Below are 27,633 nucleotides of genomic sequence, written 5' to 3'. Positions count from 1 at the left end.
ATCAAACCTTTTTGACCATCAACATCTCATGGGATTTTAAGTTTGTTCCTTTGTCACCTAATAATACATAAAAATATAATATACATGATATACTTCGTGAGGCAAACGAAGAGTCTCTGTGAGCATTACCCGCGCCCCCAAACAATAAGAGAAAGCAAAGCAAAAGAGAGTCCCTTCAGAGTCATTGAGTGTGTGGATTTGCCTCCAGTCCTCCCACAGCCTCAGAGTCCTGGTCAAAGCATTGGCAACCCGAACTCCAGGTCCAAACCTCCGATCAATCAGGAAGCCTTCAGTGCCCAAAGCTCTCTGGGAGCCCTTGTCCTCAGCACCCTTTCGAATCCCAGTTCCCATGAGCCTGCAGCCTGGTGTGAGTCCTTCATCTGCCTCGGCTGCAGCCAACGTGGGTCCTTCAGCCGCTGATCCCCTGCCGTGGTCACCTTCCCTGTAGGGTCATCTTCTCGACCAGGGGTTGATTCGGTGCTGATTGTCAAATGCATAGTCAATGTCAACTGAGGGGCACACATCATATTTTCAATTTTGCCTGTGATATAAAAGTTGGTGCTTTTGTTCGTGGGAAGGTGGAATGTACATCAGCTAAGAGAGAGGACAAGGAAACGGGAGATGCAATCTCATGTGGAAAGTTGTACCTCAAAACTGAAAGGGTAAACATTTATTAAAGGGGTGAGGGACTGGGTGGTGTTCCTATTCCAAACACCTGTCCTTGGGGCACTTTGCATCGAGTTTATAGTTGCGGGAGTGGGACGAGTTCCACTTCCACATATCAGGTTGTGGCCTTTCCTACATTGTGGGCTGGAAGAGTGATCCAATTTCAATAGAAGGATTCTAATCCTTGGTTCTCTCAAATTATTTCATGTTTAGGTCCAGAGAAAGTTAGGAGTCATACATTTGATCCTTCTGTTAAATTTGAAGAGACTTTTATAAATTATTTCCACCTGACTTAGTGAGTACAATTATTTTCCCTTCTGAACTATATTTAATTTTAATTATTTATTCTTTGTTGGTGAAGACTGGATGATTAGTTTTTATTATAAATTCTCAGGATGGGCCTCCCAATCTTCTTTGTTTCTTAGATTAGGTGGGGTTTTATATAATAACGTGTTTTTGAAGAGGAGAAGGTGAGAACATCTTTGTTAATTGTGGAGTAATGCACTATGTTAAATCAAATGGTGATATTTTTCCCCTCTGATTCTTTACTCCGAGTCTCCTCATGCACTGTTTACCTATAATATGATTAATAGACAGATTGAAAAAGAACCCTTTGTATCCGTGCGGCCTTTCGCTGGCTGCCGCATGCTGTGAATGGCCACATCCAGACACTGAGTCAGCAAGCTGTGTGCTTTGCTTTCTTTCAGTGAAACCAGCCATGACAGAGACCACCGCCCTGGGAGCAGCGATGGCCGCTGGTGCCGCGGATGGGGTCGAAGTCTGGAACTTGTTTGATGACAGCCCCCCATTGGCAGGGTGGGAGACGTTTGAACCCCAGATAGAAATGGAGGGTAAGGAAATGTTTGACGAATACCTTTTAAGAAGTGGTCTGTTGCATTGAAGTGTAACTTGTTCACGTAACAAGAATGGCATTGTGGACCTTGAACCTGCTTTGAGCTGGTCATCAGGTGTCCCACAGCAGAGACAGATGTTGACGTGAAAGTAAAACATTTGTAAAAATATTAATTTTGATCATATTACATTGAGCAATGCCTTGTTGTTATTTTTATTTTAATTTACGATAACAGGCTCATCCGGCCTACAAGCCTGCAGTGCTCAGATACACCCATGTGAGCACGTTAGGGTCAGGGAGCAGCCCTGCTCATTTTTGGAATGTAGGTGGAAAGAAGAGCACCCGGAGGACACCCACACAGACACAGGGAGAACATAACAGGATTGCCATATTTGTCTACTTTGGCACCAAACGCCAATAAATTTGCCGCTTTCTTGAATTGGTTGGCTGTGGAAAGTGCCAATTGGTGGTTTTAGATTTTTAGGCTCTTTTTGGTCCTGTTGGCACATTTTACAACTTTTTACAACGTTTTTGTATTTTTCTTTTATGGCGCCGAATCTGACAACCCTGGCACGTCCAAACTCTTTACAGACAGCAGTGGGTTCAAACCTGGGTCACTGGCGCGGCAATAGCCTTGTGCGAACCTCCACATTGACATTGCTGTCCGAATGTGCCTTTATCACTGAGCTTTTGATTACCTTTCAACCCACTGTTAATTTGTTTGGATTTCTGTTCTCTCATTGAATCCACAACCAGCAGATGATGTGGCACAAGTCAAGTGAAAGCAAGCAATATATTTCTTTGTTTAGTTTACCACATTGGAAGAAATGGATGTTCAAAAGGTCAAATGTCCTCTAAGACGTGTCAGTGAAGTGTATTGCTGCAAAACTGGTTGATGAGCAAAGGTGGGAGACAGGGGGCCACAGAATGTTGGAGGACATTCTAAAGTGCGAAACTGAGACCGTTGAAGATGGAGGATGGCAAGAGAATGCTGCAGTCAGTGGAAGAGAAGTTGGAGGAAATGTGATTCAGGAAGGGCTGATGACCTGAAGGTTCCTGAACGAGAGGGTGAAAATTTCAAATATGGTAACACTAGGCGAATGTCAACGGATATGGGTGATGCCAATTTGTTGTGAAGACAGGTGATGCCCCAATATTCTAAAATTGGAGATGATCCTGCAGGATCATGGAGTAAGATGAGAAGTGTGTGAGACAGTGGACGAGGGGATTCTTCGTAAAGTTGAGGGTGATGGGAAGACAGCAGCTGCAGAGTTGATGCCGATGTTCAAGGTGAAGGAATGCAGGAGTGTCTCAGGTTTTTGGTGGTTTGAGGGAGGCAGGACAGTGGAATGAATCAAGATATGGTTGATGTAGCTGGGAGGCTTATTTTTGCTGTCTAGTATAATAATGAATGATTGAGTGATTACGGGCAATGGAAAATGAGGTTTTTGTGATTGTTTGGAAGGTCTGTTGAGACTGGGATTGGAAGTGAAACCATTTCCGTGCTTGAGACTTAAAATCTGAGGAGCACGGGCTTGAGTGATTAACGGCAGGACAAGTAACATGCAGGAAACTGAACAGATTGATGTCCACAGAAATATGATGAAGTGGACCTGTCAGTCATCAAGGTGGTTCAGGCGATCATGGCAGTTGAATGTTTGCTTTGGAGAAAAAGATTTCAAACCAAGGCCTGTGAGAAATAGTGACTCAAGCAATCTACAGGACAGTGCTGACATGACATAACTGCCTTGTATTTCCCCACTACATAAACCCTCCATTTTTCTCTGTTCCATGCACCTATCTTAGTCTCTTAATAGATCCAATTGTACCTGCACCCACCAATGTTGCGAGCAGCACGTTCTGTGTGGAGCAACTAACCCCCTGCATCTCCCCCTGTACCGACTCTCAAGCCCCTTGGGTTAACCGTTTCAGCAAAAAGCCACTGGCCATTCTCACTGTCAGTGCCTCTCATCGTCTTGCACTCAATCTCTCATAATCCAGGCAATCTCCTCTGCACCAATGTTCCCTCTCATTTTTAGTAGTCAGTGTGCTCAAAAATTTTGCGGTGTGCCAGTTTTTTTTTCCTGTGGCAAAAGTGCGTGCACACTGCATGCTTGTGCAAATATCATCCAGATAATTTGGTCACAGCCGATTTCTCATGGCTAATAAAACTGTTTTCGTGTGTTTTAATACACAAGTCTGATTGCATTCTACAAAGTGACATGTAAGTATAATTATTTTAGGTCCCTCCCCTTCGGTGCGCACAACCGTTGCCTTTGTGCACGGGTCGCAACATGTGCGGGCACACGCAGCTTGGAGGGAGCAGCACGCTCTGCACCTCCACCTCCTTCCTGTAATGAGGTGACCAGAACAGAACAATGTTCCAACTGGGGTCAACTCAGGTATTGTGCAGCTGCTTTGAATGTCCTATGGACACAGACCCCAAGGTTTCTCAGTTCGTCCACACAGCCACATTGTATTGTGCCTTCACATTTAACCTAACAAAATGAACCACTTCTGATTTTTAAACTCTACCTGCCACCCTACTGACCTTCATGTCATCTGCAAACTTACTAACCCATCCTTGCACTTGTTCATTCAACCAGGTCATTTCTAAAATTGCAGAGGAGGGGCGTCTTAGAACAGATCCCTACGGAACACCTCTGGTCACTGACCTCGTGCAAAATATGAACCGTTGACAGCCACCATCAATGTGCATTTTGACATCTTCAAATAATTCAGTCAGGCTCGTGAGACGCGTCCTTTCCTCTGATGAAGCCATGCTGACTGTTCCTAATCAGTTTCTACCTCTCTACCTGCTTTTAAATCCTGTCTGTCAGGATGTTCTCCAGCAGCTTGCCACCACTGAAGTCAGGATCTCTGGTCTATCATTTCCTGCACTATCTCTACTCCCTTTCTTGAACAGGGGAACAATCCTCCAGTACTTCTCCAGTCCCCAGTGATGATGCGACGATCACTATCAATGGCTCAATAATCTCCTCTCTCACTTCCCACGGAAGTTTTGGGAAAATCTCCTCTTGTCCTAGCAACTTTCCTAACTTGGTGGTTTTCAAAAGCTCTAACAGATCCTTTTTCCTCACATCAATACGTTGAAAAGTTTAAATCACCCTCACAATTTCCTGCTTTTCTGCAGTGAATACCAAAGCCAAGTATTCATTAAGGACCTCCGCCACTTCCTCCATGCACACATTTCTAGCTTTCTGAAGTTCTTCCTTATGCTCTTTTCTGTGGCAATCTTTTACTGCACTGGAGCTCCCTCAATTCCTATCTTCTTAAGCCTCTCAGAAGTTTTTGTTTTTGTCTTCACGAGATTATCTGCATCCCTTGTCCACAATGGTTCTTTCCCTGCCTCAATGTGCAGAGCACCATGCAAATGTTCTCTGCTGTTTTAAGCTCCTAAGCTCTCACCCAAACGCATCATATGTTTCCTGACCCCAATGACATGTTTCCCCAATTGTCTTTTCCTGCCCTTCTCCAGCTCCATGGTAAAAACAAGAGTTGTGATCACTTTCTCTGAAATGTTCACCCAGAGAGATCTGACCTGGTTCCTTTCCCAATATAGCCTCTCATCTTGTTGGCTATATTGTGTCGGGAAACATACCTGACAATTCCACTCCATCCAAACACTTCATTCTAAGATGGGGCCAATTGATATCAGGAAAGTTAAAATCACCCATCACTGCAACCTATGTATATATTTTTTTCACACTGTGAACCACTACAGCTTATATTTGCACATGTCCAGAATCTGCCTGCCGAGCTGCTCCTCAATGTCTCCATCACTCGTGGATGGGGGTCTAGAATATACACCCAATAGGATTATTCCCAGTTTCTGAATTCCACCCACACTGACCCAGTAGACAATTCCTCCACTATTTCTCCCTTTTCTGCAGCCACGATAGGATCTCTGATCAGCAATACCACTCTCCCGTACTTTTACCTCCCTCCATGTCATTTTTGAAATGGCTGAAGACCGGCACGTTTGTTCAGCAGAGCCTTTCCTGCCTCGGGGACAGACAAGTCTCTGTAATGGCCACATATAATTTCACCTATTGACCGATGCTCTTGAGTTCATTTGCTCTGCTCCAAATACTCCTTGCATATTTCAACCCATCTGTGAACCTGATCATTGAAACCTTGTTCTTGCTGCGACTTTTAAGATGACACAAGGGGTGCCAAGCTGTCTAAGTGATTAGCATCGAAATGGGAGAAAAATTCAGGCAATGTTAATGATTGTTCTTTTAAATCCACAGAAAGCAACAAACGTTTCAGTCGGTGGAAGTTAGCTGTGCAAAAATCAATGGGCTGGGAAACGCATTCTGACGATATGTCTTGGTGAGTGTCAGCTGATCCAAAGCACTGAAAATTGGGCTGTTCGCGAAAAAGTTGGCAAAATGGAAAGAGAAAGTGAATGTCTGAGGAAAAATTGCAGAATTCAAATCGGATTTTCTTTCACAATCTCCCCTCCATAACTCCCCAGGGCAGACAAATTCACCAAGCTCTGTGAGAAGAGGTTACCACAAGGCTCAGTTTCAAATGACCCTCACTAAATTTTCCCAACAGCTGAAGCATCCTGGCATCTTCCTTGATGTGCCCCTTTGGGATCTTGTCAGTTTTTATGAGATCAGCTATGGTTTATTTCAGTAAGTCGGCACAGAATGGCGCTACACAGTTCTCTGGTTGGCACGGGGCAACTCAATCTTGATTTTCCTTCAGATTATTTAAGTCAGTTTTAAAAGTTTAAATATCTCTGCTCCGAAAGTTGCAATTTCTGGGAAATTGTGTGGAAGGAGAAGGTATCGGGAAAGTGCTGAAACTGTTGTTGTACTCAAAGTATTTGCCCTGATACTCAGCGTGTGCCAGATGAGTTGGGTCTAGTAGTCCAGTCTTTTTTGTCATGCATGAAGCACAAACACAGTCGTTTTGTTCCTTAATCCCTGTTTCTTTTGCATTTGTCTCTACGTTCCACAGGAATGTTTTGGGTCTGTTTTGCAACAAGATGGCCATTGAGTGGGAGAGCAGTTATTCCCATTGCCCATGAAATTAGTGGGGTCCTGGTTCTTCCCGCTGAGCAGCAGGACGGAGACCTGAAAACCAAAACAGGTCATGGGAGAAGATGCACCCATGTTTCTGGTTAATTGACTGTCACGATAGAATTGCAGAGAAAGCATTCAACTGGGACAGCATGGCAGTTAGTGCCACACTGTCACAGTGATTAGGACTGGTGTTCGAATCCCATGCTGTCTGTCAGGAGTTTGTACGTTCTCCCTGAGTGGGTTGTCCCGGGAGACTCTGGTTTCCTCCCACCATTGAAACAGAAACGTATGGGGGTTGGCGGTTAATTGGGTTTCATTAGGTGGCACAGACTTGTGGGCTGAAAGGGTCTGAAACTGTGCTACATGTCTGATTCAATTCATGGAATTGAGGACAAGAAGTAGAGAAACCTTTCCTTTGTCTGTCCTATGAAGGCAAAGAAAGAGTCACAAAGTAACCACGTGGTTCTCTATTGAAGAAAGAGTGCACCCCATTCCCCGATCCAGGTTTTAGATCAGAAAAGAGCAGGAATCCATCTGGGCCCAAGGCCTGCATGCCACCCACTCGAGTCATGCTATCCCAGGGTGATTCCAAGAGTCTGATTCCAATTCTGAGACCGCAGCGCTGCTCACCACCCGCCTGAGTCCTGGACCCTAGGTCGAGTCCCGCTTGCCCCCCCCCCTCAAAAAAAGCCCTAGCAGGAGGCCTTTGGTTGCCGAGCCCAAGCTGGAGCCTGACACAGCCAGTTCACGTTGTCACTGCAACACACAAATGTGCTGGAGGAACTCAGCAGGTCAGGCAGCATCCACAGAGAGTGAAGGTTAACCAAAATTTTGGGCTTGGCCTTTAATTAGTGCAAGCAAATACAGGCAGGTGCCTGAATAAAATGGGGTGGGGGGGATGGTGAGAGGAAGCAGCAAATTTGTGTGGATTCTATGTATCCTATATTTTTAAAGTGTAGCCCAATATAAAATTTAAGATTGTCATATAAATGTATACTATAAGAAGGGTTCTTCTGTGAACAGCTGAGTGAGTTTTCGAAGGTCAGGTTGTGCCCCCGCCCCCCGGGGGCTAAGAGTTGTTCCGACCTCTGATGACTGAGGAAAGAAGCTGCTAAAAGACTGTCTTGAGCTTTCTCCCTGATGGGAAGAGGCCAAAGAATCTGTGACAGGGCCTTCAGTAATTTATTGCCTTTCCTCGGCACCATGAGGTAGAGATGAATCCGGTGAGGGAAGGAAACTTTGCGAGGTCCAGGCACAAATCAAAATCCGAATGGTGGTTTTTGGGATTCAAGCATTAATTGCTACTTTTTCCACTTGTGTCAGTCAGTCGGCTGGAAGTGATGTGTAATTTGGCCATTTATTTCCTTTCTAGAATGTGCAGGACGTGGAAGGAAGTTAAAGGACTGAAAGCTGGTGTCCGATTCTCTGATCTTTTTATCTTTTGCTCTTTGGATACAGCAAAGCATCAATTAAAAGTGCCTTTATCAAAGTACAACTACTTTAATTTCAGCATTTAAGGGAGAAAAAGAAAATTGCACAAATTAGCGGTGGGCTATAAAATAGTGAAACGGGTTAAAATGTTATCATAGCAGAATTATCAAATGCACTGAATTAAAAGTAAAAAATCCAGGACTGGCGATTTTGTACTGTCTCAAAACGAGACTGTTTTTACTGATTTGTTTGATGCGAGATTGCGATTGAGCCAGGATTGAACCGTAGCATGAGATCTTGATGACAGAGTCTTCCAAGAGGTGCTGGGGATAGAAATTAATTAAACTAATGCATTGCAAAGATGGATAAAGGGCATTAATGAATTTAATGAAGTGAGCATGGTTGAAAGTCAGCGCTGTCTAAGTTCTCCCTGATACTGCATGGCTTTCCTCCTGGTGCTCTGGATGCCTCCTACCTTTCCAAAAATGCATGGGGGTTGTAGGTTCATTGGGATATTTGGGCAGAACAGGCTTGTGGGCCTGTTACAGTGGTGTCTGTCTAAAAGAAAATGTAAAAGATTTGAGTCAGGGCAGGAATCAGTAAGTGCCTCGGTCCAGAACTCTGAATGAGAAGGCTGCTTGAAATTATCTGCGGGATAAGATTTTGGGTAAGGATGATGATATATCGACAAGGAAGAGTTTCCAACTGAAGCTGCCGGGCACTGATGAGTCATTTCCTCCTTTGCTTACCTTACTCCAAGTTAAGAAATCAAAACTTCAGAAGTATCTTGAGATTTCTGAACAGGAGCCAGATGTACAGTTGATCAAACCGTTCAGGGCAACCGCGGGAAGTATCAGACTCAGTTCAACAGCTGCAGGAAAATTAAGAAATGAAAATGTCAGACCTTGAAGTGGAAACAGAATACATATAACAAATGATTGTAAAACAGATGATCTAAAAATAAATCTGCAAGTTGCTTGAGAGGTTTGGCTTGATTGGAATTTTTCAGTCTAATTGTTTCATGTAATTGGCACCTTTAGTTACATATGACTAGCAACAGAAAGGCGAACGCCAATCTTGCACGTTGAAAAGTCGTTTGACGTGAACTAACATGCAAGGACCTCCTGTACAGTGGCTGAGAGGTAAAGTTTTTTTTATTATTGTGAGACCATCCATGCTTCACTAGAGTGGAATAGAAAATTTTGTAGCCTCAAATTTGTGCTTTGATCTGAAAGACCAGGTGGTAATTAGGCAGACGGTGTTTTTTGAGTTTTAGATGGAGGATTATCATCCGACTTGACAACTCCTTATTTGCATGCATAACAAAATCCCACATAATGCTTCAATCTAAGAAGTTGTTTTGTATTCCAAGAGGAAAATTATTACAGGAGTGTCAAAGAGTCCACTTTTTAATGAAAATTTTATTTATTAATCATGATAAGTCATACAATAAAAATACAAATAAAGAAAAACATATATACATGATGTTTTTGTAAATAATACCCCTTATGACACCCCTCCCCACCCCCCTCTAAACTTCCAATCAGTTGTTCGCCACGGTTCAGAGCAACACCATCAGTGAGTGGGAGGAAGATTTCAATCCCCCTATATTCCAAAAAGCAATTTGAAATTTATTTAATTTTAACTCCAAACTCAATCTATTAGTATAACCCAATAAAAATACTAAAGGATCAAGTGAAATTTTAAATTTGAATTTAGCTTCTAAGAGTTCCTTAAATTACCCCAAAAAGGCTTCACTGTCTCACGTAGCCAAGTAGAATGTAAAAAAGAGCCAACTTTCTTATGAGATCTAAAACATAGATCAGAGAAATAAATTTATATTTCCTTAATTTCTCCAGGGTTAAATATAATTGAAGAAGAAAATTATAATGAACCAACCTGTACCTTACATTTACAATTTTAGTCATACTATCCTTGCATAGATTCATCCTAAGAGATAGATATGGACAAATCTCTCTCCCATTTTAATTTAGATTTATAAAAATCTGGCTTAAGCATTTTATTCTGCAATAAAGCATACATCTCAGATACAAATCCTTTCTTGCCACCATCAGTAAGTAAACTTTCAAATTAGACCACCAAGGTAGCCGTAACGTACGTCCAAAATTATCCAACAATAGGGCTTTAATTTTTATACCTTTTCTGATCCCACAACTTCAAAAGTTGATTATTAAGTGTCAAAGGAAAAAGCTTATTTTGAAACAAAGGAGTTTTACCTGAAATTTTTACCTTGATTACCTCTAATTTCATTTTTTAAATATTTCAACACAGACAAATTACGATTACTTAATAACTGAGAATTCCATCTATAAATAAACTGATCCATCTTCTTTTCACCAATCTGAGATTATTTAATATTAGCTCATATCAAAGGTTTATCCACCTCGAACATCCCATTAATAAATTTCAACCGTGCTGATTCATAATACTGAAAATAGGGAAGTTGCAACCCTCTAGTGCCCACCTCCAAGTACATTTCTGTAATGACTTCCCACAAAAACCTCCTCACCAAAGCATTCAGGTCTTTAAAAACATTCTGAGGAATCTTGCAGGGAATAGATTGAGAAAGATATTCATTTTAATACAATTAACACGTTTTATTAATGTTATAAGTAATTTTTTCCACTGATTCAAATTGTTTTTAAGTAGAGGTAAGTAATTCAGTTCATATAAATGATTATAATTACTATCTTAATACCTAAAGGCTTAATCCAATCCGTCCACTTAAATTTGACCATATGCCTGCGCAGAGAATAATCCATTTCAGCTAAAGGCATAATTTCACTCTTTCCCCAGTTAATTTTATAACCCGATACTTCACCATACTGCTCCAATCTCTCATGCAGATTAAATATATCAAAACATCATCTGCAAACAAATTTATTTTATATTCATCAGCTTCCACCTTTATACCTTTAATATGATTTGTTAAGAGTCCAGAGGATACCAAAACCCAGCAGCAATAGACATGCACCAAGACAAAGGGTTAAATTGCTGGACGGTTCCAAATTCATGAACTGATATTTTTGTTAGACTTGACTTTAAATCAAAAGAACAATCAGACTGATGGAGAGCCCTAGTGAGTTCAGGAAAGTGACAATTAGGAACCTTCACCCATGGCCAGACTCCAACATTGAGGGTCAGTACGTGACTGCAGCAACTTCAAATGTCACGCACGTGCAGCCACAAAATAAATCTTGCTACATTTTACAAGCAAAGATGCAAAAATAAAAGAATAAATGCTTCAAGTTTGTCAACTGGATGACATTAATACGGAATTCCCTGGCTTTCATTGTACAACCTAACTCCCTTTCTCTCCTTTAGCGCAGACAATCAATTCTTACCTCACCCCTTATCATATCCAATTAACACCTTTTGCTGGGCAACATCATTGGTTTTCAAACTTTTTCTTTCCACTCACAGAGCACTTTAAGTATTCCCTGTACCATCGGTGCTCTGTAAAGGATTGCTAAAGGTGGTATGTGGGTGGAAAGAGAAAGTTTGAGTTCTTTTTCTCAAGCAATTATTAGTTATTCTTAAGAAGAAGAGAGCCCCATTAAAAGTAGGATCTTATAGACCCATTTCTCTATTAAATGTAGATTATAAAATTGTTGCCAAAGTTCTGGCTAATAGATTACCTAAATATTTACCAGATTTGATCCATGTAGATCAGGCGGGTGTAATTAATATCTCTCAGGAGCGATCCAACCAATTGGTCTTGATGCAGAAAAGGCCTTCGATAGAGTGGAGTGGAGATTTTTCTTTAAAGTTTTAGAGAAGTTCAATTTTGAGCCTCTTTTTGCTGATTGGATAAAGGTTTTGTATAAAAACCCTACGGCTAGAGTTGAGACAAATGGACAGGTATCTTTTGTATTATCTAGATTGACTAGACAGGGCTGCCCTTTGTCACCAGCTCTATTTGCATTGGTCATTGAACCTTTAGCTCAGTTAATTAGACAAGATTGTAGTATTAAGGTGAAAGCTGAAGAATATAAAATAAATGTATTTGTTTACAGATGGCACAACCTTTTAAATCTTTGGGGAATCTGCACAATAGATTGGAGCAGTACAGTGAAGTATCGGGTTAAATTCATATAAATGATTATGATCTATCTTTGTTGGCTAAAATTAAACATGATTTAAATCAGTGGAAATATTTACCTATAACATTAATAGGAGATGTGTGTGTTCAAATGAATATCTTTCCCAGTTTTCAATACCTCTTTCAATCTATTCCTTGTAAGATTCCTCAAAAATTTTTTAAAGATATGAATGCTTCAGAGAGGAAATTTTTGTGGAAAGGTAAAATGACAAGGGTGCCATTACTTGGCAGTATGCTTTAGGAGGATTCCAACTTCCTCATCTTCAGAATTGTTATGAATCTGCACAGTTGAAATTTATTAACAGGATGTTTGAAGTGGAGAAACCTATTGAGGATGGATCAGTTTATTTATAAATGGAACTCCCAGCTATTACCGAGTTCTAATTTACCAGTGTTGAAACATTTAATGGAATTATGGACTAAGAAGAATGAAATTATAGGTACAGTAGGTAAAATTTGAGCTAAAATTCCATTGTTTCAAATTCAGCTTTTTTCTTTTAAATTTAATAATCAACTTTTGAAACTGTGCAAACAGAAAGGGAATAGATTGGTAGAAGATTATATGAAGCTGGATATTTTTTTCCATTTCAAACAATGAAAGAAATATTTAACAGTTTTGAATACTTTGTTTTCTTATTAACAAGTTAAAGTACTATGGATAGTTTTTGAGCATAAGTTACGGTTACCTAGGCCATTGAAATTTTACTGATGGTGCTAAGAAAGGATTTATATCTGAGATGTATGCTTTATTGCAAACTAAAATGCATAAGCCAGATGATTAAAATGGGAAAAAGATCTGTCAATATCTATTTCTTAGGATGATTGGATGACCTTGTTGTTCTTCTGAGACTTCCTGCTTCTACCTCGAAGGAGGGTTCAGACCAGAAATATAGTTTTGAGTCCGATGGACGCTGAAAAAGCCGGCTGAGTCCCTCCAGTGTGTTTTTATCGCGGCGTCGGCAGACTTTCGCATCAACTTCCTCATGAATTACTCCCAAATCGGTGGTAATTCCATTTAATGCACTTCCATTGGGATCAAGCATGGCAGATGCATTCCCGAAGACAATAAATGAACAGAACTACCCCTCACTGTATGTGCATTGTGTTACCGCAAGCACAAAGAAGGCCCTGGTACTCCTCACAGCTGCCTCAACCCCACCACCTCTTCAGCAGGTTCCCAATTGATTCCCGCTGTTAATAGTCTGAATGGAACAGAATTTCAAGAGTTCCAAGTGGGGACTCTGCTGGTGAACATATTGGTTCCGAACATTCCTCCCAGGTCACACAACTGCATCTCTTCTCACCTTCCCAACAGTGCCCCGAAATGAGGGAGACGACACAAATTCAGTACCCATCACCAACTCAACGTTCATTGCAATGGACTGGGGGAAGTGAAGAGCTTCACCGCCTGCATTTCCATCGACTTCAAAGACTCAAGCCATTACAAGACCTTGACTTCTTTCTTCATATGCCGGGTTAAGGAAAACTCTTGCATTACATAAATCAGACCATCGGAAAGATCTACGACCATTGTCGACCGTAGAGAAATAACCATGGGCATGTACAACACAGGTTGAAAACCATATTCAGCACCGACCTCTGGTGGCAACACCTCAACAAGATTCTAAACCACGCAATTCCGACAGGTTCTCCGAACTGCAGAAGATCGGTTTTCTTGCTCTGATGTAAACAGCAGAGTTGAAATGTGAGGTAGGACAGGGAAGGAGTGTTATTCGACCCAGGAGTGGGGGCAATTAAAAAACAGGGGGAGAAGATGAGACTTGAAAGTGACCTGTAACATCTGGCCACGGCGAATGAAGAAAACATTGAACAGATATCGAGGGGAGGTTAAAGCTTATCAGGGCACAATTTTCCAGCTGAAACCAGTATCAGAAACCATGTTGCCCAAAAATCTCCATGTCCTTATTCCTTACTAATTATTTTGCAATTTGTAAATGTCCACAACACAGATTTATTCCAATTCTAATTTTCTCTCTCTGAAAATACCTTACCAAAGTCCCAGTCATTTCATGAAAGTTCACAACCAAAGATTGAATGGAACTCTGGGCATCAGAAAGGTTCTCAAATTTAAATAAACAAACCAATATCAAACATCATTTCTTGGTAACAGCAGTCATTCTTCAAGAAGCCACCGACAAGCAGCAGAGACAAAGTAGCTCTCAGACTCATTCGCCAACAAAAAAGGTTATTTTTGAAACATCATTATCAAACAAAGGACCTGTAAACAAATCTATCTTCTGCAAGGGCTCAAATCTGACAAACCTGGAAAAGTCATCTCCCCACACTTCTCCCCCTCCCCCAAATAAACATTCCTTCATGTCTGTTCGCTGGAAAGCATCTCAAACTTGATTGTGTGTAAATAAATAATACTGACTGCAAATGTTACCTATACATACAATGCCTTTGTTACAAGTAACACTTTCACAGCTATGAAGTTATTACTGCAATTCTGCCTCAGGAGTTCACTTTGGTCTCTGCAGAAGAATGCACAGCATTTTTCCGTTTTACTTCCTTCACTCCAGTCGTCGTCCAGTGTTAAGAGTGGGAAGCTGAACCTTTGACTCACCGACAAGTCCCAGGATCCATCTCCTTTACCTTCCCATCTCCCCGTCAATGAAACTCACAAAGTCTTGACACCTACCTCGAGCTCAGAAAGTCAGGGGTGTGGGGGAGGGGGAGGGGAGGGGAGATGACAGTGATATTCACTGGTTAGCAGGACAGACAGGAAATTCGATTGAGGACATCAAGACAACTGGATGATGTGTTCCCTCTCAGGTACCACACTCAGACATTTGACAGCATTCTTGAGCGGGAGATGAGTTGCCAAAAGTGGAGTTACACGTTGGTCCCAAAGACAGATAGGCAAAGGAAGAAAGAGTGAACATGGGGAGTTCAGAAGATAACTTGAAAGCAGAACTTCAAATATAGTTATCTCTGGATTGTGGATGTGCCAATACACCAGCAAAGGTAAGAATCTGAAGTTGTGCTCGTTGAACGTGCGACTGAACAGTTGGCGCAGGGGACATGGGTTCAGATTTGTGAATGATTGCGATCTCCCCTGGGAAAGTTATGTACAAAATGACGCGTTACTCGTGGACAGGTTGGTTGTCGTCGTTGGGAAGGGTTTAAACGAGTCGAGCATGGGGATGCCAACCAGTGTTAAATCAGAAGATAGAGCAGTTGGTTCAAAAGTATAGTGAGACTATGGGGGTGGACAGTCAGTTGCATGGATTGATAAATACAAAAGGATGAAGAGTATGGGCCATTAACTGGGACCGTGGATCCATGGAATTATGATGTGCCCATGACAGAGACTTGGCTACACATGGGACAGGATTGCCAGCTTTTCGTTCTGGGGTTCAGAGCTTTCAAAAGGTACGGAGTGGTAAGGTTTGGAGGTAGGTGAACATCAATTGGTGAGTGCCATTGCTCATCAGGGATAGCATCACAGCTGTAGAAAGTGGGGTGGGGAATGTTGCGGAGGAAACGCCCACCGAGTCCATGTGTGGGCGTCAGAAAAAGTTAATCCGAGTATTCTAATGGGCCACCAGGGAACAGATCAAGGAGGCAGATTTTGGAAAGGAGCTAAAATAACAGGGTCATTGTCATGGGTGACTTTGACTGACCGAATATTAATTCTCACTTCCTGAGAGCCCAAAGACTGGAATGGAGCCGAATTTGCAAGGCGAATCCAAGAAAGGTTCCTGATAGCAAACAGGCATTTTTTTTTCTGTACTTCCTGCATCTGAGCAAGACATTGAGAAGAAAAAGAAACAAGCACGGGTAACACATTGGCTCGACAAGCCCAGTGAAAATGAAAAGCAGTTTAAATCTCTCTGGCAATGTAACATTTCATCCGACAATAAGAATTAAAGATGGTCTCTTGAACTTGTGCTGTCAATAAAATGGGTTCAAGTCAATGACAAAGTTGAACTGATGCATGAACTGACATCGCCTCCCTTTGTCTGGTTCTTCCTCTGCTGCATCCTATAACAGACACTTCTTTGTCAAATGAGATGAGGAGCAACTTCCTCGGTGTGAGGAACTCAACACATCCACCAGCATCGGTGGGAGAAAAGAATGTTCAAAACCCTTCATCATGACTGAGAAGCTCGTGTGAAGAGGGCAGGGTGAGAGAATGGAGCAGGGGCCCTTGTGGAATTGGTGAACCAGGGAGGAGAGAAGTCTTATAGATCGAGACAGAGGATGGGCAGGTGACAAAGATCCCGATGGAGGAAGATGAGGCAGACAGCTTGGAGTCAATGCTGAGAAGCCTGAGTGCTGCAATCATAGAAGAAAATTACAACGGTGGCAAACAGAAAATTAGATAGAGCTGAAGGTGACAGAGTGGAAGAAAGCTGTAGGTGGATGGGGAGGGGGGTTGTTAGGGGATGGAATCAAAGAGGAAGGTATGTTAGAATGGGCAGGCGAGTGGGGAAAGAAATAAAAAGGATGGGAAAGATCAATTTTAAAGAAGAAAGCATATGAAATTTTGTAAGAAAAAAATGACAATCCTCTTTAGAAAGAGGAACCAGAATAGAGTGGAGGGATGAGAATGGGTTGGTTTCAAGGGGAAAAGTGACCAAAAGGAGGTACATTAAGAGGAAAGAAGAGTATGTGGTACAGAGGAAATTACAAAATCCCATCTTACAGCTATTGGGCTGTAGACAGCAGAGTCAAAATATGGGGGGGCTTGCCTCCAATCTGAAGTTCCAGGACAAACAGGTCAGTGGGGAATGGGAATGGGATGCAGCCAGGCGGTTGCCAGTGAGGACAGAGCATAGATGCTCTTTGAAATCTACCCCCCCCCCCCCCCCCCCAGTCTGTACATCGGGAGCACCGATTGCAATTTAGGAGGTGCTCGTTGCCGAACGTGAAAGGGCCATTTGGGACCCTGGACGGTCATGAGGAAGCGCAAGAGCAAGGGTTGCCCTTCACAGAGTCGCAGGTTGAAGTGCCAGGGACGGGTGGGAAGGGATGAGCAGATGAGGGAGTCACTAAGAGGGTCGTCCCTGCGCCAGACACGCACTGCACTGGCAGAAACAACAGAGGATGATATGCCAAATGGCGAGTCTGCTGGGGTGAGATGAGAGGACCAGAGCAACATTAGGGTTGGAACCCCATCCCTGTGCTAGTTGGAGAGAGGGAAGAGCATAAAAACATCAGCAAGACCAGACACAGGCTTGGGGACTGACTCGCAGCACACCTCCCCCATGGCCATCCTTAGCTCACAGTTGAAAGCCATCTCAACGCTCCTTGCCTCACTGACCTGTCTGTCCCGATCTGGACATCAAACCCATAGAGGAGGGTGTCAAACTGACCCCAACCTTGCAGAGACCAGACACCAGCTCGAGCGCTGGAATCTAACACAAGGACAAACAGCCAAATGACAGTCATTTACATTCACATTAATCTCATTTCGACGAAACGACTCATTGCATCTTCATTCCAGTCAACATCAGAGACAAGATGCGGTCTCATTTGTGAAAAAAAAACACTTAGACGTGTTGGATGTCAACTGATTCTTTCTAATACCTTCAAGGAACAGAATTTCCTCTGGTTGGAGAACAAGTGGGAGTAAGTTATCAGATTTAACTTGTCTGTCACAGTGAGGCAAAGTTGACAAAATGAACACTCCAGGAAATTACGACCTAAAAAACTTTACCATATATCAAACATCAAAGGGAAAGTGAATCAATGCTTGAAGCTGACAAAAACAAAAGTAACGCTGAGGTCAGGCCAAGTCTCCGTGCTTTTTCAGAGTTGACCTTCCAAAAGGTCTCGAATCTTTCTGCTCTCAAATCCAATTCCTAAACTTAAGTCATGACTGACAAGTACGCCTACAGCATCGAACCGGCTTTAACAACCTGTAATATTCAAGAGAAACCGTCAATACGCAATTGGATCTGAAAACAGCACAGGTCCTTCAGCCAAATAAAACTAAAAACTCTCATGCTAGCAGATGATCCATCTCCCCCTATCCCCGTTCATTCACAAATCCATCTCAAAACACTAAATGCTTTCACCTCTACCCCTGGCAGCTATCATTCTCTGTGTGAGAAAAAAAAACATTTGTCCTGGAAATCTCCTTCAAACTTTCTTCTGTCACTTTGAACGAACCTCCCCTGTATCCTTTCGTGTCACTTTTTGCCCTGTCGGATAGTGCCTCTCATAATTTTTGAACTGCATCCAACGTCCCCTCATGGCCCCTATCTCTACTCCCGGCACTATCCCTGGTAAATCTCTTCTATATCCTCTCCAAACCCTCCACATGCTTCCTGTAATGGACGACCAGAATAGAACTGTGCAAAGCTTTACCTAGCTGCAATGTGAATTCCTCACTCTTCCAACTCTGCCCCTCTCGATTAAAACAAGCATGCCGTTGCCTTCCAATCATCTTACACTCATGACCACTTTCACTGATCGATGAACCTTTATCCCCAAATCACTCTGGACATCCATACAATTCTGTCATTAGCTGTTGACTCTACCCTAACAAATGGCCTCCAAATAAGTCAACATCTCACTCTTGTCTGGAATAAACTTCATCTGCCATTTATGCAGTTGATCTATATCCCGCTGCAACTTTCATACCCCTCTCCACTGCTCACATCTTCACCAATATTTGTATCATCTCAAAACGTACTGGCCCACCTACTTACATAAAATCAGCCAAGTCAGGTGCATACAACACAAAAAGCAGGGGCCCAAAACCGATCCCTGCAGAACACCAGTGGTCACAGACCTTTGGCCTGAAAGAATTTCACAGAGACAGGATTGACTACTCTACCCCTCCTCAAAAAAAACTACATCAAATGGGTGAGACGTGACTTTCTGCACAAAGCCTCGTTGATGGTCCCTGATCTGATGGTGTCTTTCCAAATGTACACAAAGCCAAGAGCCCTAGACGCAAATATCCTCCGTAAAAGGATAATTTAGCCAAATTGTCTGGACTCTGGGCAGGTTCCAGTAGATTGGAAGATGGCAAATGTCACGCTACTATTCAAAAATAGGATGGAGGCAAAAGGCAGGGAACCTTAGGCCAGTCAGTTTAACATCCGTGTTGGGAAAATGCTTGAAGCTATAATTAAACCAAAAAATAGGAAGGCATCTGGAGTGAAATGGATCCATCAGGCAGATGTAGCATGGATTCAGCAAAGGAGGTCCTGTTTGACAAACTGAATGGAGCTCTTTGAGGATATAACAAGTACAGTAGAAAGAGGGGAGCTGATAGATTTGTTGGCCTGGATTTTCAGAAGGCGTTCGATAAGGTGCCGCACAAAAGACTCGTACAGAATTGGGGGTGATGTAGTAGCATGGATAGAGGATTGGTTAAGCATTAGAAAGCAGAAAATTGGGGTGTAGGGTCTTTTTCTGGTTGTTAATCAATGGTGAGCAGAGTGCCATAGGACCCACAACTGTTCACAGTATACGTTAATGATCTGGAAGAGGGAACAGTGTAGTGTGTCAAAGTTCGCTGATAACACTAAATTGTAAATTGTATAAATACGGAGAGTCTGCAGAGAGAGAGGAGAAATAGGTTCATTAGTGGGCAATGGTCTGGAAGATGGAGTACAATCTTGGCAAATGTGAGGGAATCCACTTTGGAAGGAAGAAACGATTAGAATATTATTTAAATGGCAACTGACTACAGCACGCTGACATGCAGAAGGACTTGGGAGTGCTTGTTCATCAATGGCAAAAGATTGGTTGGCAAGCACAACAGGCTATCAAGAGGGCAAATGGAAGGTTGCCCTTCATTGCTAGAAGGATTGAAATTAAGAGCAGGGACATTAGGCTACGACTGTACAAAGTACTGGTGAGACAGCATCTGGAGGACTTCATGCAATTCTGCTCGACCTACTTGAGGAAGGATGTACTGGCTTTGGAGGTGGTGCAGAGGAGGTTCACCAATTTGGTTCCAGGGATAAGGAAAGATCAAGTCATTTGGGATTGTACTGGCTGGAATTTAGAAGAATGAGATGGGATCTTATGGACACACAAAATTCAGAAAGGCAGAGATAAGATTGAGGTAGGTCAGTTGTTTCCATAGGTTGTTGAGACGTGATCGAGGGGATGCAGCCTCAAATTCATGGTAAGTCAATTTAGGACAGATGGAACTGCTTTTCCCAGTGGTGGTGAATCTGTGAATTCCCTGCCCATTGAACAGTGGAGGCGACTTCAGTAAATATATTTAACACAAGGTTGGATAGATTTCTACATTGTAAGGGATATGGGGAAAAGGCAGGCAGCTGGAGATGAGCCTATCGTATCAGCCAAGATCACGTTGAGTGGCAGAGCAGACTCGACAAGCCACATGACTTACTCCTGCTCCAATTTCTTATGTGACAGTGGATAGCCTCAGTAGATTAAGTGCACAAATGAACCTTTCTCCTCCTTACACACCAGGCTTTGTTGCTTTAACAATTTTCAAAAAAAAAATCCCAAGTTGTTTATAAAAATCACAAAGGCCAGGGTCCCAGAACAGATCCCTGCGGAATGCCACTGGGCACCAACCTCCAGGCAAAATATCCAGGGAAGCACTCGTAGAATTGCTAAAATGTGAAAGTAATGCCAAAAATTCCTAATTACTCACTCTGGCTTGCAGTTTTATTTCACACTCAGCTTCAGATTGAAGTCAACCTATTTAAAAATGATCCCAGACGTGGCCTTTCAATAAAATAGCCACACTCCATCGGTAGCAACTGCAAAGTCTACAAACACCCGAGCGAATTAATCACCCTCTGAAACAGCCACAGGAACTTCATTGCTTCAAATTGACTGTCATGGACACCAGGGATTTGAGTCAACAATGAGCCAAACCATGAGGTGCTTTCAAATTGCAGCACCTGGGTCACCCTCCTGGGACCAGGGTGCGATTACTGGTTTGTGGATGCACCTGTCAAATTGCAGGCAGACTTACCGGATAATTCACCAACCCAGTGATTTAAGGAGGATCCCGCCCCTGCGATGACACGCTGAGTGTCACGGGAAGTACTGGCCTTTGGTCAAGAGACCCACTTGGGGATGTATTTTGTTCTTCACACTGTTTGCTAAACGGTTGCTCTTCACTTAAAAAAAAAATCAAGTGGGGGTGGGGGGGGGGGGAACCTCAGGAAATTCTGCCCATCCAAATACAAATGCCATCAGTTGCATTTGAGAGAAACGGAACCCCAAAGAACAATTCATTCTCGAATGAGGTTAATATTATAAAAGCCCAGTGACAAGGTCTCAGATGTGTGCTTGTTCATCCCATTTCATTGGGCTTTGAGGAACTTGGCAACAGAAGTGAGAATGTGTATTGGGTTGAAAAGGTGGTAGAAATGAACACTTAACCATCTGTTCAAGAGCACAGAAGGTGTCCAATCCAGTGCAGCGTGTGATCAAAGAGTCTGCCCCTTACCTGACCACATCATCCGCACATCATTTCCTGAAGCCTTTTGGTTGTATTTAATGGATTTTTGAGCAGCTGATCACAAAAATCACCGTATAAATTTCTTATCACCAACTAATTTGTAGATAGAGCCTATATTTGGGAGTTCCTGTCATATTTTAAGTCTACTTCAAACTTACAAAATCATGAAGCAAAACATGTCATTTAAAATTCATTTTCTGCATTTGCCATTGTACTCCTTCCCCTGACGATCTCGGTGCAGTCAGTGGCGAACATGATAGAAGGTTCCATTGCGACCACTGGAAATATGTACCAGGGCAACTGGGATCCATCAATGCTGGCCGACTTTTGTCGGACACTGACAGGAGAAGCATCAGATACCGAGTACAAACAAAAATCAGCAAAAAAAAACACATCTTTAGGTCAGTTGAATTAACACAATGTGTCAGCATCATTATGTGATTAAACATGCTGATTTCACTAAAAGTTAATTTAATGTTTCTCCAACTTCTCACGTGATATAGAAAATCTGAAATCATCTTTGAGTTCAGCTTCAAGTTGTCTATTATAATCCTCAATTTCTTTTCAAGAAGCAAACCTTATGGAAAAAAAAACAATTGCTGTCCAGTGCCCTCTTTTCTGACTTATCCCTTATATATTTCTTGCCTTCAACCTGTGATCATCCCCGTCCTTCAATGCGGTCCGTCTTCCTCCATCCTCAACAAGATGTCGGTATACAAGTGGAGACACTTCGAAGTGACACCTGGTACTTCGCACGACCACGCAGACCAAGGATTGTGTGATTCAGGTTGATCAAGCACAATTCTCTCTGTAAAACAAACGTCAAGGAAGCAAAGTGACCTCTTCAAATCCTACCCAAGAATGAGCTTCAGCAGCCAGGCAGTAGCAACACACAGAAATCTGAAAGAAACAGATAGCAACCATACAAAATGCATTTTTCCATTAGAAAAACAAATGCTTTGATTTTTAACAGCAAAAATAACACCCAACGTGGTTACCACTTCCTAAAAATATGCTGAGTTTCCAACACGCAACTCCAAGTACAAATTCATGAATGACCAAAGTGAGATACAGAAAATTGGCAAAAATTAATCCTTTCCAACAACTTGCAATTATTCCAGTGTGGAGAGGAATAACTGGTAACAAATTTTCCACACGTGGATTGAAATTTGCATCAGGTGAATTCCGGGAGACCTGAAAGACCTCCGTGATGCATCGAGAAAAAGGCAGTCATCACGCCGTCAATTCTCAATTCATTCGACTAACCGAATTCCCCATAAGCCAATGGAATTGATTAGAAGGAAAAACAAGTCAGCCACAGAATAGTTTTAAAAAGGTCTCTGGCCAATTCTCAACTTCAAATGATATGCCCTGTCTACCGGAGAAAATTTTGGACGGACGGTCCAGATGTTATTTCTCACATTCTACATCATCTCAGGACAGATCTAATGAATGTCTCCGACTAATTACCAAGCAGTAAAGAATAGGCTTGTTAAGAGAGCTATGTTGAGCTTCATGCAGAGACCCTTCAAATTATCTATGTGAATAACATTCTGATGTTGATCCAAAATGCATCCTTTATTGCCATAACCCTATGTCTGCTTGTCCTAAATATGCGCATTAATAGATACACTTCTGAAAGATCGCTTCTTGGAAACCAAGTGTAGTGAGCAGGAACTGTTTTCATGTTTTTAAAAAAAATTACACAAAACTGGGAACGGGACTATTTCTCGACCCTTTTGAATGTGCATTTGAACTGAATAAAGTTCATACACTACTGCACAAATCCAATTTTCATTTTTTGCACATTTAATCCCACTAAAAAAAGCTAACCTCTTTATTCTTTACCAAGTAAAACCAAATGAATTGTTTCTTCACTTTGTGACTTTATTTGTAAAATATTGTAGCCACTAGAACGTTCATATATGTACCATACATGCAGTGTCCCCATTTCCTTTGCACAAATTTATCTCCAGCTCAAACTTTTGATGAGATCGTACAGTACATTCTTTGAACTGAAGAGAATGGAACCACAGAAAGATATGTTTGTTTATGGAGGAACACGAACGTCCAATTCGCTCCAACTTCATTCTCATTCACCTGTTCAGGCCCAACAAATGTGCGTTTTCACAAAGAACAAGTACTTTATTATAATTAAAGCAACCTGAAGCATCTGAATTAAACAACACTTTCAATAATACAGTATAACATTGGAGGCATAAAAGTACCAGCAAGTTCATAACGAACTCCCATTTGCGGGTCCAGCGAGCTTCATTCTTTCAGGAACGAAAGAAAAGTTCTGAGTTTTTAATATTTGCAGTGTGCGACCATTTATTTTCAGGCTGCGTTTAGCAAGTTTTAGTACAGGCTGGTTTCTTAGTGATGTGCAAACTCACTCTGAAAGAGCTACTGATGACTAAATGCACCTACACGGGATGGGGGGGAGGAAAGAAGGGGGACAAAAATGTTACCTTCTGTGCTGTAAACAAAATGTTTCTTGATAAGAGTGGAAGCTCAGGAATTGCTACGGTAGCAGAACAAATCTTGGTGAGAACAAGTGACTTCGAGGTTGGAGCACGCTGTGCAATGCTTGCCTTTGGCATTAGTTTACTGTATGATTACAGAGCAAGGCCCAAGGTAAGCTTGGTTGAAAAATAGAGATTAAAAAGCACACGTGACCTTTAAAATCAATAACAGAGCCCACAGCCTAGTTATTTCCCTAATACGAGCATGCAGCACTGTTATCACCTGCAAAGACTCAATGTTTCACCAGTGTCAATGATGTAGCTCAAAGGACACAGTACAAGCAAAAGGGATCACTGATTATGAATGTATATTTAAAACATACCCGAGGCAATACCTCATGCCTGTCCATTAAGACGGTCTCAAATTTAAGGTACAATTGATTTGTGTGCAATTACCCTGAAGAAAGCAGCAATCACGAGTAACTCGAGTCTTTTCCCCTAGTTTAGTGTCAAGGCAGTCCCTTTTGCCTGCAAGACTGAGTCAAGATGCCCACGATTAACAGATGCAGCACAAGGAACAATCCGCCCCAAATTAAAGCAACAAGAATCCTTCACAACTGACATTATTTAAAACCCAGACAGACTTAATTACACAACTCAAGTTATCTCGTCGACAGATACCCTGCACTGGAAGGGTAAGGAAACAGCATCACGACCTGTAATCACAGGCCTGGAGGGGTATCAATGCTCAGCTTCACTACGGACCATCTTCATGGCACGTGAACGTTGACTTGAATGCGTGGTGTGAAGAAATGTCACAGTGACTAGTTGCCGCTTGAAGTGTAACTTGTACGCTGTGGTGCTGACAGCAATGGTGATGTCGTGCACTTAGCTAAATGTTGCAATCGATTTCAACTTTTCATCTTCACTCAAGGCCTGGCAGATGGTCTTCAGACTTGCAATTTCCTTTCAAGGCCCCAAAAGTTTCAGGATCCTGCGCGCTGGCGAGTGCTAATCCGCTTCTGCTCAGGTGTATCTCGGCATTTCACACTGTTCGCAGCGATTCAGTGCTGGGTGGTTCAGGAAGGTGCAGCTGTTGCAATTCCACGGGGCACCTTCAAAATCCTCATCTCGTTGATGAGGCCTTCGGCTGTATGCCGTGACGGTGCCAGCTTCTGCAATACAAGCAGACCAAATTGAGAGATTGCAATAATAATGATGCATCCAATATAATCGAGTATTAAACATGCAAATTGTTTTACAATTCAAAATATTTGTCCATGCAGTAAAAAATGGATAAATATTTATTTCCACTCGTCACTTTCTATCCTTCAATTCAACCAAGATGTGCAGTTACTACATGAGTATACAGTACTTCTACAAGTAAATTTCCTGCTGCTATCCATATCTTCATTTACATATCTCAACACCACAAAGTAATATTAATTCAAAGAAAGCTCTGTCGATCACCTGATGAAGAGGATTGCCATCACTTTCGAATACAGTACCAATCATGACAATCAACTCCTAGTTGCTACCAGGAAGATTAGAATTTTCTTAAGTTCCCAGCATTTTTCTTTTGATTTTCACAGAATAATCTATGCAATGCAATGCAATTAAAAAAAAAGCAGTCAAACATTTCTGCTGAACATCACGATATTCAGCAGATGCATGTCAGCCGTTGGCTGCTCTGTCATCAATCTGGACTCGAGCCCAAATAAGATGCGGCTACCCACAAACACAGCATCCCATCCTTTCCACGTTAGCACGAAGGTAACCCAGCAATGACCCATTCCCTCAGAACTACCATCCGCCATAACAACGTAATCACAAAATATTTTTGGAGTTTGTTCATCAAACGGTTTAAAATGCATTGCCCAAGGGTCTTAAAAATGCCACCGAGACAGAGTACAGTAAACATCCTAATACATTCGATCTCATTGGACTGCACCTGCCACCACGACAGGCGCCATGAAAAAAGGTGAACTCACAATCAAAGACAGAAAAAAATGCAAGAGCCTTTTAAATACCACCCAACATTACATTTACTGCAGCTGTGAAGAAGATGTCTTTTACAACAAATTGTAAACATCGATCGATCAATTTCTAAAAACAGCCACGCTGCTTCACCACAGACCCAGAGTGGAAACGCGGATTTCTTTTGCGTGGCGGTTCCACCAGACACCTCACGTGCAAAGCATTTGTGATTCTCTGCAAGCCTCTGTGTGTTAATGAAAATAAAAGTCAGGTCACAGGATCCATCAGATAAGAGTTTGCACAGGTCAAATCACAAGAGTCACATTTATTCACCACAATTGAAGCTGACTGAAGATTAAAATAGTTTTGCTGAATGGTCGGTCTCCATGAGCCTGCAGAGTAAACTCCCGACGGCTGGCATTCAGTAAAAAGTTGTCAAGTCATTGCAAAGGGCTCTCTCTAATTGACTGGAGTGGTGTTGATGAGATGGTGGTTAGCTACTTGGAGAGCTGAAGTTGCCATTTGGCAAATAAAACAAAAAGACCACTTTAGCTAACACTTGGCTCATTCAATGCAATGATTACAAAGAATTTTAATAAGGAAAAAAAATTACTTACCATTTTTAAAAATACACATTTTAATGGAAAGATTTACTTCACAAAATTCATTAAAATGAAAATCAGAGGCATTTTGAACCACACACAGGCATGGACATCAATAAGGATCCACAAAAGCAAGAATATCTTGACCACCTCACAATGTTTCAAGAACGGTATTTGAATTGCTATTGCCCCAAGCACCAACTAAGGACAACAAAGAGAGCAAAGACTTTCAGCCTTAACAATATTTCAACTGCAGTTTCAAAAGGCCTGTACATTTTGCGCAGGTATGCCATTCTATTCCGAATCAGAATTTATTGTCATGAACCAGTCATGAAATTCAGTGTTTTACAGCAGCGTCAGAGTGTAAACATTCAGATTACACCCATCTTGATGTGAGCAGGGAAGCTGTCCTAGTGCTTTTTCCCCCGATGGTAGAAGAGGGCATGGCCTAGGTGGTGGGGGTCTTTGAGGACAGAGGCTGCTTTTTAAGACATCGCCTCAAGTAGATTTCCTTGATGGAATGACGCCTGGTGCCTGCGATGTCGCAGGCCGCGTTAACCACTCTCTGGAGTTTATTTCTCCTGCCGGTTAGCGCCTCCGTACCAGACAGAGATGGTACCAGCCATAAAGCTCACCACGGTACACCTGTAGAATTTTACGAGTCTTCAGTGATGTGCCAAACCTCCCCAGACACCTCAAAATATTGTCACAAGCTTTCTTTGCGACTGCATCAACGTGTAGGCTCCAGGATAGATCCTCGGAGATGTTGACACCCAGAAATTTGAAGTTCTTGACCATCTCCACGACTGAGCCCTCGATGAGGACTGGGTCGTGTTCCTGAAGTCCAAAATCATCTCCTTGGTTTTGCTGACGTTGAGCTCAAGGTTGTCTCCGTTACACCGTTCAACGAGCTGAACTATCTCCCTCCTGTATGCTTCCTCATTGCAATCTGTGATTCTGCCGACAACTGCGGTGTCCTCAGCAAACGCGTAGATAGCCCTGGAATTGTGCCTGGCCACACAG

At 42.2% G+C, this 27,633-nt stretch overlaps 2 protein-coding genes across 35 annotated transcripts in view; one reads left to right on the top strand and one right to left on the bottom strand.

Moving 5' to 3' along the window:
• Nucleotides 1-27,633, top strand: part of LOC138738942 (glycerol kinase) — a 129,338-nt gene that overhangs the window by 81,162 nt on the left and 20,543 nt on the right. For 6 of the 20 annotated variants that reach the window (XM_069890152.1, XM_069890153.1, XM_069890154.1 and 3 more), the window contains 3 exons: nt 1,374-1,517; nt 5,794-5,875; nt 14,927-15,118. In XM_069890152.1, the coding sequence (XP_069746253.1) occupies nt 1,374-1,517; nt 5,794-5,875; nt 14,927-15,032 (332 nt within the window). In that variant the 3' untranslated portion in view covers nt 15,033-15,118. The other 14 variants (XM_069890162.1, XM_069890156.1, XM_069890164.1 and 11 more) reach the window with 14 other exon arrangements.
• The window catches only part of tab3 (TGF-beta activated kinase 1 (MAP3K7) binding protein 3), a 91,412-nt gene continuing 87,211 nt past the window's right edge, over nt 23,433-27,633 (bottom strand). For 6 of the 15 annotated variants that reach the window (XM_069890139.1, XM_069890140.1, XM_069890145.1 and 3 more), the window contains one exon: nt 23,433-25,206. In XM_069890139.1, the coding sequence (XP_069746240.1) occupies nt 25,058-25,206 (149 nt within the window). In that variant the 3' untranslated portion in view covers nt 23,433-25,057. Of the gene's footprint in view, nt 26,253-27,633 lie in introns of all 15 variants that reach the window. The other 9 variants (XR_011341883.1, XR_011341887.1, XM_069890142.1 and 6 more) reach the window with 6 other exon arrangements.

Source organism: Narcine bancroftii, chromosome 7 (assembly GCF_036971445.1).
Source record: "Narcine bancroftii isolate sNarBan1 chromosome 7, sNarBan1.hap1, whole genome shotgun sequence".
Taxonomy (NCBI): Eukaryota; Metazoa; Chordata; class Chondrichthyes; order Torpediniformes; family Narcinidae; genus Narcine; species Narcine bancroftii.
This window is presented reverse-complemented; position numbering and strand designations above follow the sequence as displayed.